Source organism: Brassica rapa, chromosome A03 (assembly GCF_000309985.2).
Source record: "Brassica rapa cultivar Chiifu-401-42 chromosome A03, CAAS_Brap_v3.01, whole genome shotgun sequence".
In the NCBI taxonomy this organism is placed as follows: domain Eukaryota; kingdom Viridiplantae; phylum Streptophyta; class Magnoliopsida; order Brassicales; family Brassicaceae; genus Brassica; species Brassica rapa.
The window spans coordinates 11,304,187-11,319,417 of NC_024797.2; the positions used below are offsets into that span (position 1 = coordinate 11,304,187).

Here is a 15,231-nt window from a genome sequence, read left to right on the forward strand (position 1 = left end):
TAAAAAAATATTATTGGAATCTATCTAATAAAAAGATTTAAAACACAAAAGTAGTTGATTATATTGAAAATGATGTTTTTTCCTTTTGTATCCAAGTGAAATTAGATTAGTCTCTATTTATAGATCATAAAACTGTTATATTTTTTAAAAAATATTATTATATTCTACACATTCAATTTGCACCACCTGGCTAAGCCGAACTACATAAAATTTTATCAACATGTTAAACTTTACAACACCGTTGAAATCACCTCGATGAGCTACAAAATATCACCAATCCCATTGTAGGGTATTCAACCCCCACCCCCATTGTGAGTACTCTTATGTTAATAAGAATTGCATATGTTACGGTGAGAGAATGCAGCAAGAAGAAGAGCAACATACATGAATTTACAAGCATAAAATGGAAGAATGCTAAAATGTATTATACAATAAACCCAAAATTCTTTTTGATTATTTATTGAAAAATAAATTTTAACCGGCTTTACTGACTATGAAGTATGAACTAGTAGAATTTTATATTGCAGTCTTTTTTTTCTACTAACTACGAACTAGTAGAACTTTCGGTTTTCACGCGAAATAAAGATCCGATAGCAGTATCAGTATATAACCTCTATAGTTTTTTGATTGTGATGGACTCTTGTTCAGTTTTAATATAGGCACTTGAAACATTAACTTACAATCCTCCAAATTTTAAGAATTAATAATACATACAAAAATAAAGTTTATAAATTGTTAAAAGCAAAATTTATTGAAATTGTCTATAAATCATAAAAATCTCAAGATCAAGCTCTCTTAATGAACTCCTTATTTCATTCAGTCAACTATGGAAAGATAACTAATATTGAATAAAAACCAATTTTTATTTTTATTTTCTGTATATTTTACGCATTTTATCAGTTGACTTCATGAAGAGTGTTGCTACGTCTATTCGCTCATCAAACAATTTGATTAATGTGTAAAAGTGATTAATATCTAGGAACCCAATGTTACATGCTGGAAATAAGTAACACATATATGTATGCTTACTATACTTTATTAATAATGAAATATTAAAAAATAATAATAATAATAATGAAATATTAATATGAAGTTCTAACGTGACAAGTCAACTGAAAATTAAAAGAAATGGTGAGTTTTTTTTCCTTTAAGAGAGTAGCGTAAGTGGTTTGGCACCACCATTAAGTCATGCCATTGAAGAAGAATCGCAACTTTAACACTTTGCGTATGTGAATTGCTTCCACACTTTTGATTCAAAAGATCTCTAACTTTCAGTTAAAAATAAAAGTCCTTGTGTGTTAAATTACCTTCCTAAGTAAGTTCCTTGAGTATATTTATTGTTTTTGTAACCTACAATTATGGAACGTTTAGCTTTAACTTGATTCGAGATTTGTGATCTACCATGCACTTTACAAGTAAAACTACAACTTTTTTTTACCCTTGTGGATGATTTAGTCTTCGAATTATCAGTTCAATGAATCCAAAAAGATCACATGATCGCTGTGTGGGTTGTTTGATCACGTTTAGTACAGTGCTACCAGAAAATAAAGTGAGATGGTTAGGTTTGTTTTAAACCAAAGGCATAAAATTTAGTGGGTCCAAAGTTAAATGTGTTTGTAGCTTAAGAGAATACACTTTGAAAAAAACAACTAGCTCACATCTTCTATTGTCTACTCCTTTTTGTTTTGTCAATCTTTGGTTTAAGTTTAATGGACTTGAGTTGGTATATTTGATTTGTTGAACAAGAACGTGTGGCAGTGTTATTGATGAAGCGAAAATTATGGACACTTGACTTTTTCTCATTGTTTTGTAGCTTTGAAGATCCAAAATTAAAGGAGAAAACCAATCTTTTCACAATTTTTGGCATTCCTAAGCGTCTTAATTCGAGTGATTAGTGGAATTAAACTAAGATTATACTAAGATTAAGTGGGTATTAGAATCATGCTTGCTTATAACTTGCTAAGAGACATGGTCACTTGACAGTTGGCTAAAACTGAAAAGTTTATCTATTTATTTAAATTTTTTGTTACATTACAGAGATAAAGTTACCGGTGGGTGAGGATATGTTTTATAAGCGTCGTTAAAATTAGTACGTGGCGGTCACAAACTGAAGAACTGACAGCCATAAAGTGTTAAACATTCTTCCCCTCGTTTTTGGACAACGCTTTGTTCTGGTCCTGTCCTGACTCGTTACAACAACAAGAAGGGAAAAAAAAAAGACATCACCTTGTATAATACCAAAAGTGCCCTTAATAGATTGGTAAGTTAATTAATTATTTTGCGCCAAAAATAGACAACTTATAGTGTCTGAAGGTGTTAAAATAGAACATTTCCTATTTTTAAGAAGGGTAGTACAGGAAATGTGAAGATTAGTTTTTTTTTTTTGTTGTTGTTTCAGAAACGGGCAAAGCTCGCATGTTACATTGTCCGTTCTTCACCCTTTCATGGCAAACGCTTTTATTAGATTATTCAAAATAACAAATTTTACTCTTTCTTTTTTTTTTCCGTTTTTTGATTGAATTAATTAATGAATTTTACTGTTTTTAAAAGTTTTGATTTCTCTTTTTAATTCTTCTCTTCGTCTTCTTATTAGTTCGTTGGCTGTAGAAGCAGAACGCTTTTGTTACCTACTCTCCTTTTGTAGCTTCTCTACTTCTTCTTCTCTCTTTCTTTGTGAGAGATAACTCCAAAAAAGCTTTTTGTATTGAAGATGGAGAGATACAAGTGCAGGTTTTGCTTCAAGAGCTTCCTCAATGGAAGAGCTTTAGGTGGTCACATGAGATCTCACATGCTTGCTCTCCCTTCAAAACGTGAGCTTTATGAATTAACTGAACGGCCGAGTCAACTCAGTGAGGAGACAGAGTCCGATGCTTCTTCTTCGTCTGATGAGCAAGAAGAAGAAGATCATCATGTGAATTGCGGAGAGTGTTGGAACTATTTTTTGAACATTATGAATAATGTATTCATATGTCAAAAAAAGAAGTTTTATTTGAATGAGAAATGGAGTTCTAATGTGTGTGATTTGAAAAACTTGTATAAAGAAGCAAATACACACATTGGATATTTGAACTTGGATTTGGGTTTTTTGATTTGTTAGTTGGACTTCATGTTCATTGACTTAATCTTATAAACCAAATATATGTTGATCTTTTATATTGATAAAATATAAAAAAGAAATCCATTTTAAAGTATATTATTTTGTTTGAATTGGTCAAAACAATAATAATTTTATTCTTTAATTTCTTGGTCAAAATGTGGAATAAATTCACATAATAATGACAAGAATTAAAAACTCCATTAGTGCACTATGGAGGTTTCATTTTTGTGTTGAAAAATGAAACTTGTGCTTCTCATTATATTTCTATATAAAGGCTTGTGAGCCATTTAGAAAACACACACATTCATACAATCAAGAACATTTCTCCCACTCAGAATAGTTATGCTAGTATTTTTTATTCTTTTGAGTCTGAGAGTACATCACAGAAATAGGTTCGATAGATTCTGTTTTTCGGTGATGGTAAACAGAAACAATGCTGCAGTTGTATCTTGGGAATCTGAGCGCCATAAAACCGTCACACTACGGGGCGTTTAAAGATTTAAGGAAAGAGATTAACTATCTCGACTCTGCAATTCTTCTTTATTTTTATATTTTGGTATTGAAATTTTAGTTTATGTTCTTATTATTCTTTACAAATATCAGTTGTCTTATGGTAGTAAAATAAGGTTCTTACACTCTTAAATCTTTAAATATTGTTTATGCTTTTGCACTAACAATACTGATATTTGTTAAAAGTTTTTTTTAAGAACAGGTTAAAGATGCTGGAATCGGATCTTGTTTATCATAAAAACAGGAATTCGAGAATTCATGGTGATGAAAAAGCAATTGTTATGATCTTTTCAGATCGATCATGCGCAGGGATTTCTTATAATAATCTTAGCTATTGTTTTTCTGTGAATCTTCTTTATCATCAAGCGTTGATCATTAGTTACAGATTTTCTGAAAGAAAAAAAAAACAATTTGATTTGATTTGTCTTTTGACGTGTTGAAACCGTCGTGTTGCACTTTCGCTTGATTTTTAAAATTATTTTGAAACAAAAGTGTGACTTGTATGATCTTGCATATATTAGCAAGTGTGGAGCGTTTGTTCTTGTGGCTTTTTTTTTTTTTAAAGCTTTTAATGCATTTACTTTGTGTATTTGTTTTGCATTTAGTTGTGATCAAATTCGTCAGTTTACATGATCAAATAATTTATTTGTTCAAAATCTGTTAATGCTTTGACTTGGCTAAAGATAATTATGTGTTTTAGTTATCAAGAATGCTAACGTTTTTTATTTCTGTTTCAGATTTTTTGGAACAACTTAATTTTGATTATTAAGTGTTTGATCAAGAGAAAAAAAAAATGATTCAAGTTTCAAAAATATGGTGAAACCGTTGTCAGAAAGAACATTTTGATTCTTAAGGAATCATGTTGTATAAATGGAAATGGATTCGTGAGTCGACGCCCCAAATTAAGTTTGGGAGAGGTCTGCCACATAAGAATCATTTTTCATTTAGAAAAGATAATGTTGTTGATAATGATCAAAACATTCATATTTTGTCAATGCTTAAACGCTAGTTGTAAAAAGATTGACCATACAAAAACAATGAGAATTTTCAGACCAATATGACTGAAACTAACATGTGTATTGTAGTTTATAAAGTCAATATGGTTGAAAATAATCATATAATGGTTTTGATGGTAAAATAATATCTTGTAATGATATGTTTATTTGCTAAAAAGCAAAATATGTGTTTGGAAAGATCCAAAACATACAAGTTGGATTTATAAATCAACTTAAGAAAACTATGAAAATAGTTGGATGTAAAATGTGAATTTCTAAGAATGAAACACATTTTTCAAGAAAATTGTAATAATTTTTGAAATTGCTTTTAATTCATTTAAATCTAAAGGAGTTGTAGATTAATTTTCTAAACTCTTAAGAGATGTTAAATGTAATTATGCATGTTTTGAGCTATCTCAAGAAATGTGGGGGGAAGCTTTGCTTACCATATAAAGTCGTTGGCAAGAGGCCAAATGAACTTAGTGATAGTTATCACAATATATTTTTTTTTTATTAAAAAAAAACAAACTAGTGTCATACACTGAGTTTTGTGTATAATAGTTAATTGTATCTTGAATAAAAGATGACAAAAATCATTAGACAATTGATCTCGACTAATCTCAAGAGATTATGTTCACTATGGTGACAACCTAGGATCCTTTAATTAAAGGTGTGTCATGAGATCAAATTGTTATATCATCAAAAGGAATGGGTCGCCTGTGAATTAAGATGAGGTTTCGCGGTAACTCTACCTAACTGACTGGAGATCCCAAGAAATACGTTCAAGGAGACAACTAAGTGAAACTAAGTCTGCCCAAAGCACTGTAAGACTTCGGTCTATACCCAATTTCTATGATGATTAAACAGTGCTACATGTAAGGAATACAGGATAAGCATTAGCTTTTAATGATTTGTGTCCATAGCTTTGAGATATGAATGGAGTAGTACATGATACTCCTCTAAACAAAGTTAATGGCAAATCACCTTGTGAGTGTGAAATGGGGCCGTTTCTAGGAGAATGAAGGAAAGGCTATATTCTCCAAGTTCACTCATGATTAACCAAGACTGTTCACGGCCAAAATGAACACAATAGAGAACCTAATTCTGTGAGAGAATGAAGCTGTGTTATGGCTATTGTCTAGGTTTACACCAAAGCCCGGGAGGTTCAAGACATCATGGCCACCTCCTGGCCGAGTAAATCCGATAGCTATTAACAATGACTGGTTCAAGGCTGAAAAATTGCTACCAACTCATCATGCAGTGGATTTTTCGTTTGTACTCTCAAAAGTCCTTAGTTAGGTCTTGTCGAGTCTTGTCTAGGAAGTTGAGTCTTGTCTAGAAAGTCTGTCGAGTCGTCTAGTGTCTAGAGTCATTTCTATTCATGTGGGGGATTGTTGGAACTATTTTTTGAACATTATGAATAATGTATTCATATGTCAAAAAAAGAAGTTTTATTTGAATGAGAAATGGAGTTCTAATGTGTGTGATTTGAAAAACTTGTATAAAGAAGCAAATACACACATTGGATATTTGAACTTGGATTTGGGTTTTTTGATTTGTTAGTTGGACTTCATGTTCATTGACTTAATCTTATAAACCAAATATATGTTGATCTTTTATATTGATAAAATATAAAAAAGAAATCCATTTTAAAGTATATTATTTTGTTTGAATTGGTCAAAACAATAATAATTTTATTCTTTAATTTCTTGGTCAAAATGTGGAATAAATTCACATAATAATGACAAGAATTAAAAACTCCATTAGTGCACTATGGAGGTTTCATTTTTGTGTTGAAAAATGAAACTTGTGCTTCTCATTATATTTCTATATAAAGGCTTGTGAGCCATTTAGAAAACACACACATTCATACAATCAAGAACATTTCTCCCACTCAGAATAGTTATGCTAGTATTTTTTATTCTTTTGAGTCTGAGAGTACATCACAGAAATAGGTTCGATAGATTCTGTTTTTCGGTGATGGTAAACAGAAACAATGCTGCAGTTGTATCTTGGGAATCTGAGCGCCATAAAACCGTCACACTACGGGGCGTTTAAAGATTTAAGGAAAGAGATTAACTATCTCGACTCTGCAATTCTTCTTTATTTTTATATTTTGGTATTGAAATTTTAGTTTATGTTCTTATTATTCTTTACAAATATCAGTTGTCTTATGGTAGTAAAATAAGGTTCTTACAGAGAGTTCGAAAGCGAAACCGAGTCCTCAAGGATGAACCCAACTCGGAAACGTTCCAAGCGTACTAGGAAGCTCGGATCGTTCGATTTCGACGACTTCAAGAAGGTGAGAACGAGTCAACCCGGTGGTGAGGTGGTGACAGAGCCAGAACATCACAGCTCAGCTTCTGACACGACGACGGAGGAAGATCTCGCCTTTTGTCTCATTATGCTCTCGAGAGACAAGTGGAAGCAACAGAAGAAGAAGACGATTGTAGTAGAAGAAGAAGATGATGAACGTGAAGATTACAAACCGAGCAAGAACAGAGGAGGAAGAGGAAGATTCAAGTGCGAGACTTGTGGTAAAGTGTTCAATTCGTATCAAGCATTAGGAGGGCACAGAGCAAGCCACAAAAAGAACAAGACTTTCACAACAATGACGTCGACGAAAACAGAGCATGAGAAAACACTAACAGAGAGCGAGAAAGTTCATCAATGTCCGATCTGTTTTAGGGTTTTCACTTCAGGACAAGCGCTTGGTGGTCATAAGAGGTCTCACGGAAGCAACAACATCGGATCAAGAAGAGAATTGTCTGTAAATCAAAGTGTTCGAAGCATTAAAGAAGAAGAAGAAGAAGAAGAAGTATCAGTGAAACAGAGGATGATAGATCTTAATCTTCCTGCACCAAACGAAGATGATGAAACCTCTATCGTGTTCAATGAATGGTGAAAACGAAAGGTAACAGCTTTGCGTGATACGAGTTGTCAATTTTTTTCTTTAAAAAAAATATATATTATTCGGTTATTATTATTCTTTTTGGTTTGATCAAACTCTGAAAACAATTTTATTTGTTTTTGTTATTAAGACTATGTTTAACTGCAAAAGAGGCTACTTTTACATGTTCGAACGCCAAGTCTTTCACTACTAGCCTCACTTCGTGTTGGCCTAATTCAAAGAGCATTTAATTGTCACTAGTGATTAGAAGAAGAATCATGAAGTGTTTCTATAAAGTTATTCACAGCTTGTTTTAGGTATAACTGAATCATATCAGTTCTTGATTTAGGTATTACTGTACAATTTTAAGAGCTAGAGATTGCCCACTTCATCTATCTCTTTGGCCTACTATTAGAAGAAAAAAAGAAAGTCAAATCTAAAAAGGAAGAGATCAACTTTAGTTTTTTTTTTTTTGAAACTTAATACATTTTCATATATCATTTTCACTATAGAATCAAATTTGGCCTTATGGGTTTTGAACTACCACCACATTAGAATTATTCTTCACGTATACTTTATTCTTTAGTTATGATTTGGAATCAAAACTAATGTTCATAGTCGCCACCCAATAGATATCAACAAAGTTGTGATTTAAAGTGGTTGTGATGGTTCAACTAGTCTTATTACGCAGTTTGGTGGCTACTCACTAGTGTTTACAAAGAAAAAATCATTAATCCATGATTTGTTTGGTGGCTATTGGCTAATCACTTGGGTTTAGTGTTTACAAAGTATCACTAATCTATTTTTCATTTTTAAAAGAAATAGAATATTCAATGGGACTTTCTCTTTTTTGGTAAATTTTCAAGAATATTTCAATATACAGTATATATCGAATGATTACGGTTATATGAAAGGAACGGACTAAGCGTACCAAAAACGTTAGTAAGTTTTCAAGAGTTTTATTTGTTTCTTATTAAATCCTTTTAGGTCTCAAATATGTAAGTCGATTTTATTCATTTGCTTTGCCAGTAGAGTAAGTAGATCTTGTCCACACTGACACGAACTTCCTCTCTATACTTGTCTACGAAAAGAGCGAACACGCACAACAACAACAAAAACGCTATAATAAGTTATAAAAACGGTGGGGAAAATTACTTCATTTAGCTTAAGTTTTGTTTTTATAAGATTACGTTTTCATAGAGTTTTAAACTGGTATAAATGGATAAATATTCATTTTCCCATTATAATTTATAATTTGATTTTATACGCACATAACTGGTTTTGGACATATTTAATTGAAGAAAAATCCAGTAGATATGATACGTTCATACTAAAGAACTAAAGAAGTCCGTGAAGGTCACTCTCTGTAAAGCTATGATATGTAAGAGAAACTCATATAGAGAAAGGTGTCAAATGTATAGAGCTAGCAAAAAATGAAGATCGCATGCAATGCAAAGAGGTAACCACAAGTAAAGTGAGATAACAACTTCGCATATTTGACATCTGGTAACAAAAGGAAGTAGATGTTCATATGTTATTACAAGTGTTTTTCTTTTCGGAATGTATATACCCAGCCCAAGTTGACTAGCTGAGCCACGACAACATGCATTTCTATATACAATCTGGAATTGTGGATCGATGGATTCCCCTTGATTAATTAACGCGTTAGTCATATAGGAGTTTTCTTTTTTTTCCGGCAAATCATATAAAGTTTAGAAGTTTTTATCTAGACAAAGTTCCACGATAATGTCCGTATCTATACCTTATGATACATCATACATTGTTATGGATTAGACTATGACCCCCAATAACGGGGATTGGATATACGGGTAAGATTTGATTATGAATACAAATTTATTTCAAATAGGGATTCTAATTTCTAACCATTGGTAACGGAAGTTCATCGAAGACGTTGCATGTCTTTTTTTTTTGAAACTAGACGTTGCATGTCTATTTTGCAGTTTCCATACATTTTAGACGTTTTCTTGAGCCGAGCACGAAATGCAAGAAAACGTATATATATATATGGTCAAGACTCAGGAGTTCACATTTTCGAGAGATAACTGAAACATAAACTACAATATTAACGAACATTATGTTGTTTCCTTGTTACTAGGATCTACTATATGCATTTTAGGTCATGCCCTTGCAAAACTTGGTAATTTTCTTTGTATGCTATGATGTTTTTTCTACGCCATGCTTTTCTACAAGTGAATCACGTTTTCTTGTACACTTAGAGTATGCTTTTTACTTTTTAGTAACCGGAGAAATATGTACTAAATACTAATCAAAGGTTCATATAGTGATGAACGATAAACTGTAGTCATGTCTGTGGAGTTGATTAATTATTAATATGCAACCATGGAAATACTAAAGATGAATTAGAACTAAATTTGGTTTTAACTTTTAAGTAATAAAATTTCATCAACGTGTGGACCTAGAATGAGCTAGTATCGGGCCTTGAATAGGCAAGTTTATTGACTTATTGTAATGGGTATGCTAAACCTTTAGTTTTTGCTACGAAACACACATGCTTGATTCTCTTGGAATCTTTGAAATCTCTTTATCGAAGGGCTTCCCGAAGATCTACGTGACTACCATTTTGCGGGCAAATTTTAGTCACTTTCATCTCTAATCTCACAAACGTCCCGGCAATTTCTTTCTTTCCTTCTGCACGACAGTCTCTCAACGACGTGATTCACGGTCACATCAACAGCATGCATTCACAAATAAACAAACAAAATTAAATCAATATGGTAGAAATATCGTAAGATCATCAACCTCACATTCTAGAGTTTATACCTTGAAAAAGAAAACATAAAATCAACAAGAAAAAAATGTAATGCTAATATACCAAACATACTCTAGGTCCGGTCAAAAGATAAGAAACTCAAAATTATTTTACATAGAAATGCAAACATAAGACTCAAACAGAACTTAGAGACCGAATATGCTGAGGATTTTGCCATCTTTTACATCAACAGCAACAATAATCTAAACTTTTATTTCGTATCTTTAATTAGTACATGCCACATTTCACAACACTTGGTCACGCCAAAGCTAAGCATATCCTCTTTCATATTCTGTTACTGTATTACATAACCACTATTTATAAATCTCTATATTAACTTCTTCTTCCCCCAGATCTCATTATAATACATTTCTTTCCTTTTTTCCAGTTAAAAGAAAGAATATAAACCTAAGATATATAATATTGTATTTTGATGAAGTTTGGGAAGAGGATTAAAGAACAAATACAAGAGTCGTTGCCGGAGTGGCGAGATAAGTTTCTACGTTACAAAGAACTCAAGAATCTGATCTCTTCTCCAGATCCGGCTGAATTTATCTTCATCGGTTTGTTGAACTCCGAGATCGAAAAGTTTAATGCTTTCTTTGTGGAACAAGAAGAAGATTTCATCATCCACCACAAGGTATGATAACATATATCATTCTTGTTCACTTTACCATCAGAATTGACTCGCTACAATGTGTTTTAAGTTTTTAGCCAATCACTGAGCTAACTTTCCCACTATTAAAAATTGTATGATAAATAAATCATTTAATTGGTCGTTATATACTATAACTATATTTTACCAAAAAAATATATCATTGGTTGCTAAATAAAATACTATATTTTATCAAACTATGAATGTGAAGTACATAGGAAATATTCAATACAGTGAGAATTAATTAATTTTATTATATGAACAACTTTGGAGGATTTAATTTATATTAGTGTGATTTATATAGTAATCCAACAACTTTTAGCAATTCATTGCGCTATAATTTTCAGGACAAGACAAATATTTAATCCATTTTCTTATGCAAATTAGGTGTTGGCCATATGTTTTTTTAACAAATGGTTAATTATACTAATGTACATATGTTTTAGTTTGAACTACAAGTTTAATTAATTACATATTGTATGTTTAAAGGAATTGCAATATCGGATTCAGAGATTGGTAGAGAAGTACGGAGACAATGATGATGAAACGTTCAGAGAGGAGATTGGTGAGATCAGAAAGGATATTGTTAACTTCCATGGAGAGATGGTACTTCTCGTTAGTTACAGCAACATTAACTACACTGGTAATTTAACTTAATAACTCTGAACCAATACTGAGAATCTTTACTTCAAGCGTGTCTGGTGGGAGAAATAAAGAAAAAAAAACATTCTATCTACAGGATTAGCCAAGATTTTAAAGAAGTACGACAAGAGAAGAGGAGGAGCATTGCGATCACCGTTTGTACAGAAAGTTCTTCATCAACCATTTTTCAAGACGGATTTGGTGTCGAGGCTGGTGAGGGAGTGGGAGACGACGATTGACGCGGTGTTTCCGGCGTCGAATGCGGAAGCGGAGAGGGGATATGAGCGGTCTGCGGCGGTGAGTTCAGCGGCTGCGGGAGAAGGGATATTTAGGAATACGGTTGCGGCGTTGGTGACGATGAGAGAAATGAGAAGAGGGAGCTCTACGTACAGTGCTTTCTCACTTCCACCGGTTAATCTCTACGATCTCGATCTCGTTCTACAACCGATACACATCCCTTCCCCGATATTATCGTAATATTTGTAACTCACGTTTCATATGAGCAGCGTTTTTAGTTTTGACTATGTCATTAGACCAGACGGACTATGTCACTGTCTTAATATTTCGTATTTTAATCAGTCAAGTTTAGCGATATCACGTCTCAAAAAAGCAAGCAATGTTCATGGCCCATGTTGGAAATAGCTAGGTTTATATATTTTAAATAAAACAATAAAGATTCTACTTCCAAAAACTGCAAATATTTGATGTACATTTGTCTTTTTTTATATGCTATTAGTTAGATTTATTTTATATATTTATGGGAATTTGGTAAAAAAAAAGTATAAAATATTGAATATATAGTTTATTATATTTAATTTAAACGCTAAGATTTATCTTTTTTAACGGCTACCAACATTTCAATCTAAAATTTGTGTCCTTGTTATTTTCTTACGAATTCATATTTTTATCATGATTTTCATTTTTTAGTTTATAAAAGTTTTGTGAAGAAAATTTAGAAAATGTTTATTTAATAATTCAAAACTTTTTAATTCAAAAAATTTATATAATTTGAATTTAAATAAAACTATTATTAAAAAATATTGTGTAAAATTATTTTGTAACTCGTCGTAGGCTTCCAAAAACCTTCGCACCACACTGGTCTTTTCTTGAATATCTAGTCATGGTCGTGTATAGTTTAAGTATTTTTTTTTTCTTTTTTGGGTTTAAAGATTGGTTTATGTCGTGGTTATGTTTGTATATAAACCCACTATTTTGCCGATTAATGAAAACAAAATTGTTTACTCATAAACATTTTTCTCGCTTGAGTTTCAATTCTGCTCGTTCTGATCTGATGTAATTACTTTTGGTACTTAGATAATATATTTTGAGAATTAAAAAAAAAGGATCAGAGAAAGCTAAAAGGGGGGTCGTGGTTTAGCACCTCGTGTTGGCCGGTCAAAACTTTTTAAAAAAACGCATTGCATTAAATGACAATTATACCCCCGCGATTAGTGACGCGCCTTGAATCAGAAGAAGGGCATATATCGTCTCCAGCCTTCAAAATAGACGCCAAAACTCTCTCTCTCTCTCTCCGTCCACGATCGACGACGACGACAACGACCACCACTCTTAACTCTAAACGATTGAACCGGTGAATTCGCCGGCGATCTTATCAGAATGAGTAACGCGCTTCTCGACATCGACCCTATCGACCTTCAATTCCCTTGTAAGCTCAATATATATATATCCGAATTTTCAATGATCTTCGCATGTCTTCCTCCTCCTTATAGATCTGCCTTTGGTTGGTTTGGTGATTTGTGTGTAGTTGAATTGAAGAAACAGATCTCCTGCTCTCTGTATTTGGCTAACAAGACGGACAATTATGTAGCCTTCAAGGTGAATGAATCCTTCTTCAATTTTGAAGATTATCTTCTGTGTAACTTAAGGTTTTTTCGATTGTTAGGTTAAAACGACGAATCCAAAGAAGTATTGTGTGAGGCCTAACACTGGCGTTGTTCTTCCGAGATCCTCTTCTGAAGTTCTTGGTTAGATTGTTTGAGAAATTAAGTTACTAGTTCTGAGATTAAGAGTTTGAATTGATTGTTTGTGTTTTGGAAACTAGTGACGATGCAAGCGCAAAAGGAAGCTCCTGCTGATATGCAGTGCAAGGACAAGTTCTTGCTTCAATGTGTTGTCGCTACTCCCGGTGTCACTCCCAAGGACGTTACTCCTGACATGGTATTGCTTCTAAATGGGCTCCTCTCATGTTTTCTGAGACTTAACACTGTGTTTTTCTTTTTCTTTTTTTTTTTTCTGATGAACTCGCTGCAGTTTAGCAAAGAGGCAGGGCATCGAGTTGAGGAGACTAAATTGAGAGTTGTCTATGTTGATCCACCACGACCACCTTCACCGGTTCGTGAAGGATCAGAAGAAGGCTCTTCACCAAGAGCTTCTGTCTCTGACAATGGGAACAACGCCGCTTCTGACTTTACTGCTGTAAGTATAAACCTCAGCTTCAATAGAATAGAACGCTTCTGGCTATGCTAGGCGTTTCCTTTTCTAATAATCGTGCTCTATTTCTTGTTTGAATTTAGGCTCCAAGATTTAGCGTGGACAGGCTTGAACCTCAGGATAACCCTTCTGAGGTATTTTTTATAATCTTTCTGATCTTTTGTAGAAGCTGAGCTACCTTTGCATCTGAAAGAGCGTGCATGAGTATTAATTCTATCATTGCGGAATTATCTTTTTTTTCTGTCAGGTCTTTTAGAGCTGTTTTTTTTTCTTATCCAGATCATTCTGCTTATTAGGAATTTAATGGCTCGCTTATTGTACACTTCGATTTTTAATCTTTGTGTTTATCACCGTAAAGACTTTTACCTTGTTTCTCGCTTTGACCAATCTTTTATGTAGTGTTTGGTACCGCAATACCGTGGTCTAACTCTAGAGGAATAAGGTTTCTTCTTCTGTTGGATTTTAGCTTTCCACTAATCAGTTTATTCTTTTGCAATAAAGCTAGTAGCTACTAATTGGAAAAACTTACCGTTGTACTTAGGTGATATGGTCATTCCTATTACATTTAAAATTTGATGACTATCGACTTGTGTGATTTCAGGCGAGAGCGCTCATCACAAGGCTCACCGAGGAAAAGAACTCTGCGGTTCAACTGAACAACAGACTTCAACAAGAATTGGTAAGGAACTTTCACCTGGTCCCGTGTATCTTTGAACTACCACTACCTGCAAATTTGACAAGTCTTAATGAAAAAACCATTTTCTTTTGTTTGTTTTGTGATTGCAGGAGCAGTTGAAGCGTGGAAGCAATAGAAGTCAGAGTGGTGGTGGAATCCCGTTCCTGTACGTTCTCCTAGTGGGACTTATCGGTCTAATCTTGGGATACATTATGAAGAGGACATGATGATCACCTTGGAAAAACTATATACCACAAAACCCACATCAAAAAGTGGCTTCGCCAAAAACACACCAAAAGACATGAAAATGAAAAATCAAACTGTGGACATTCAGTCCTCTCTTATCGTCGTCATTTCACCTTTAGTTTTGAATCTTAAACCTAGTTGCGTTAGAGGATTGATTGTGTTACAGTTTTCATATGACTTAGAATTTTCTTCATCTTTTTCAACTTTTGTAATCCTAAAGACATTCTGTTTCTATGTGTTCTCTCCTCCCCTAACTTGTCGTCTCTGTCTTCCTTGTA

The 15,231-nt window shown here is 33.2% G+C and overlaps 3 protein-coding genes across 5 annotated transcripts; all 3 read left to right on the top strand.

Moving 5' to 3' along the window:
- Window positions 1–14: 14 nt before the first annotated feature.
- LOC103858156 (zinc finger protein ZAT4) lies at window positions 15–8,912 on the top strand. Of its 3 annotated transcripts, XM_033288816.1 has the most exons (3): window positions 15–2,927; window positions 6,807–7,516; window positions 7,644–8,912. In XM_033288816.1, the coding sequence occupies exons 1-2, from the start codon at window positions 2,711–2,713 to the stop codon at window positions 7,505–7,507; spliced, it is 918 nt and encodes a 305-aa protein (XP_033144707.1). In that variant the 5' UTR covers window positions 15–2,710; the 3' UTR covers window positions 7,508–7,516; window positions 7,644–8,912. The 3 variants fall into 3 exon arrangements, with proteins under 3 accessions (XP_033144707.1, XP_018512743.1, XP_009133702.2); XM_018657227.2 differs by having other exon boundaries at window positions 6,807–7,705; XM_009135454.3 differs by having other exon boundaries at window positions 15–2,921; window positions 6,801–7,705.
- Window positions 8,913–10,711: 1,799 nt separating this feature from the next.
- On the top strand, window positions 10,712–12,136 carry LOC103249153 (SPX domain-containing protein 3). Its single transcript, NM_001301880.1, has 3 exons — window positions 10,712–10,923; window positions 11,428–11,581; window positions 11,678–12,136. Exons 1-3 carry the CDS (start codon window positions 10,717–10,719, stop codon window positions 12,055–12,057), a joined length of 741 nt encoding a protein of 246 aa, NP_001288809.1. The 5' UTR covers window positions 10,712–10,716; the 3' UTR covers window positions 12,058–12,136.
- Window positions 12,137–13,012: 876 nt separating this feature from the next.
- On the top strand, window positions 13,013–15,187 carry LOC103858157 (vesicle-associated protein 1-2). The gene is made up of 8 exons (XM_009135457.3): window positions 13,013–13,246; window positions 13,346–13,416; window positions 13,484–13,565; window positions 13,643–13,758; window positions 13,852–14,016; window positions 14,115–14,165; window positions 14,633–14,710; window positions 14,818–15,187. Exons 1-8 carry the CDS (start codon window positions 13,198–13,200, stop codon window positions 14,932–14,934), a joined length of 729 nt encoding a protein of 242 aa, XP_009133705.1. The 5' UTR covers window positions 13,013–13,197; the 3' UTR covers window positions 14,935–15,187.
- Window positions 15,188–15,231: the final 44 nt, after the last annotated feature.

Excerpts from the sequence above, each read along its gene's own strand:
- LOC103858157 (XM_009135457.3), top strand. The coding sequence starts at position 13,198 with ATGAGTAACGCGCTTCTCGACATCGACCCTATCGACCTTCAATTCCCT. Across the intron at positions 13,247-13,345 it reads TATCGACCTTCAATTCCCTT|TTGAATTGAAGAAACAGATC; the intron begins GTAAGCTCAATA and ends ATTTGTGTGTAG. Across the intron at positions 13,417-13,483 it reads ACAATTATGTAGCCTTCAAG|GTTAAAACGACGAATCCAAA; the intron begins GTGAATGAATCC and ends TTCGATTGTTAG.
- LOC103858156 (XM_033288816.1), top strand. The coding sequence starts at position 2,711 with ATGGAGAGATACAAGTGCAGGTTTTGCTTCAAGAGCTTCCTCAATGGA. Across the intron at positions 2,928-6,806 it reads TCATGTGAATTGCGGAGAGT|TCGAAAGCGAAACCGAGTCC; the intron begins GTTGGAACTATT and ends CTTACAGAGAGT.
- LOC103249153 (NM_001301880.1), top strand. The coding sequence starts at position 10,717 with ATGAAGTTTGGGAAGAGGATTAAAGAACAAATACAAGAGTCGTTGCCG. Across the intron at positions 10,924-11,427 it reads ATTTCATCATCCACCACAAG|GAATTGCAATATCGGATTCA; the intron begins GTATGATAACAT and ends GTATGTTTAAAG. Across the intron at positions 11,582-11,677 it reads CAGCAACATTAACTACACTG|GATTAGCCAAGATTTTAAAG; the intron begins GTAATTTAACTT and ends TTCTATCTACAG.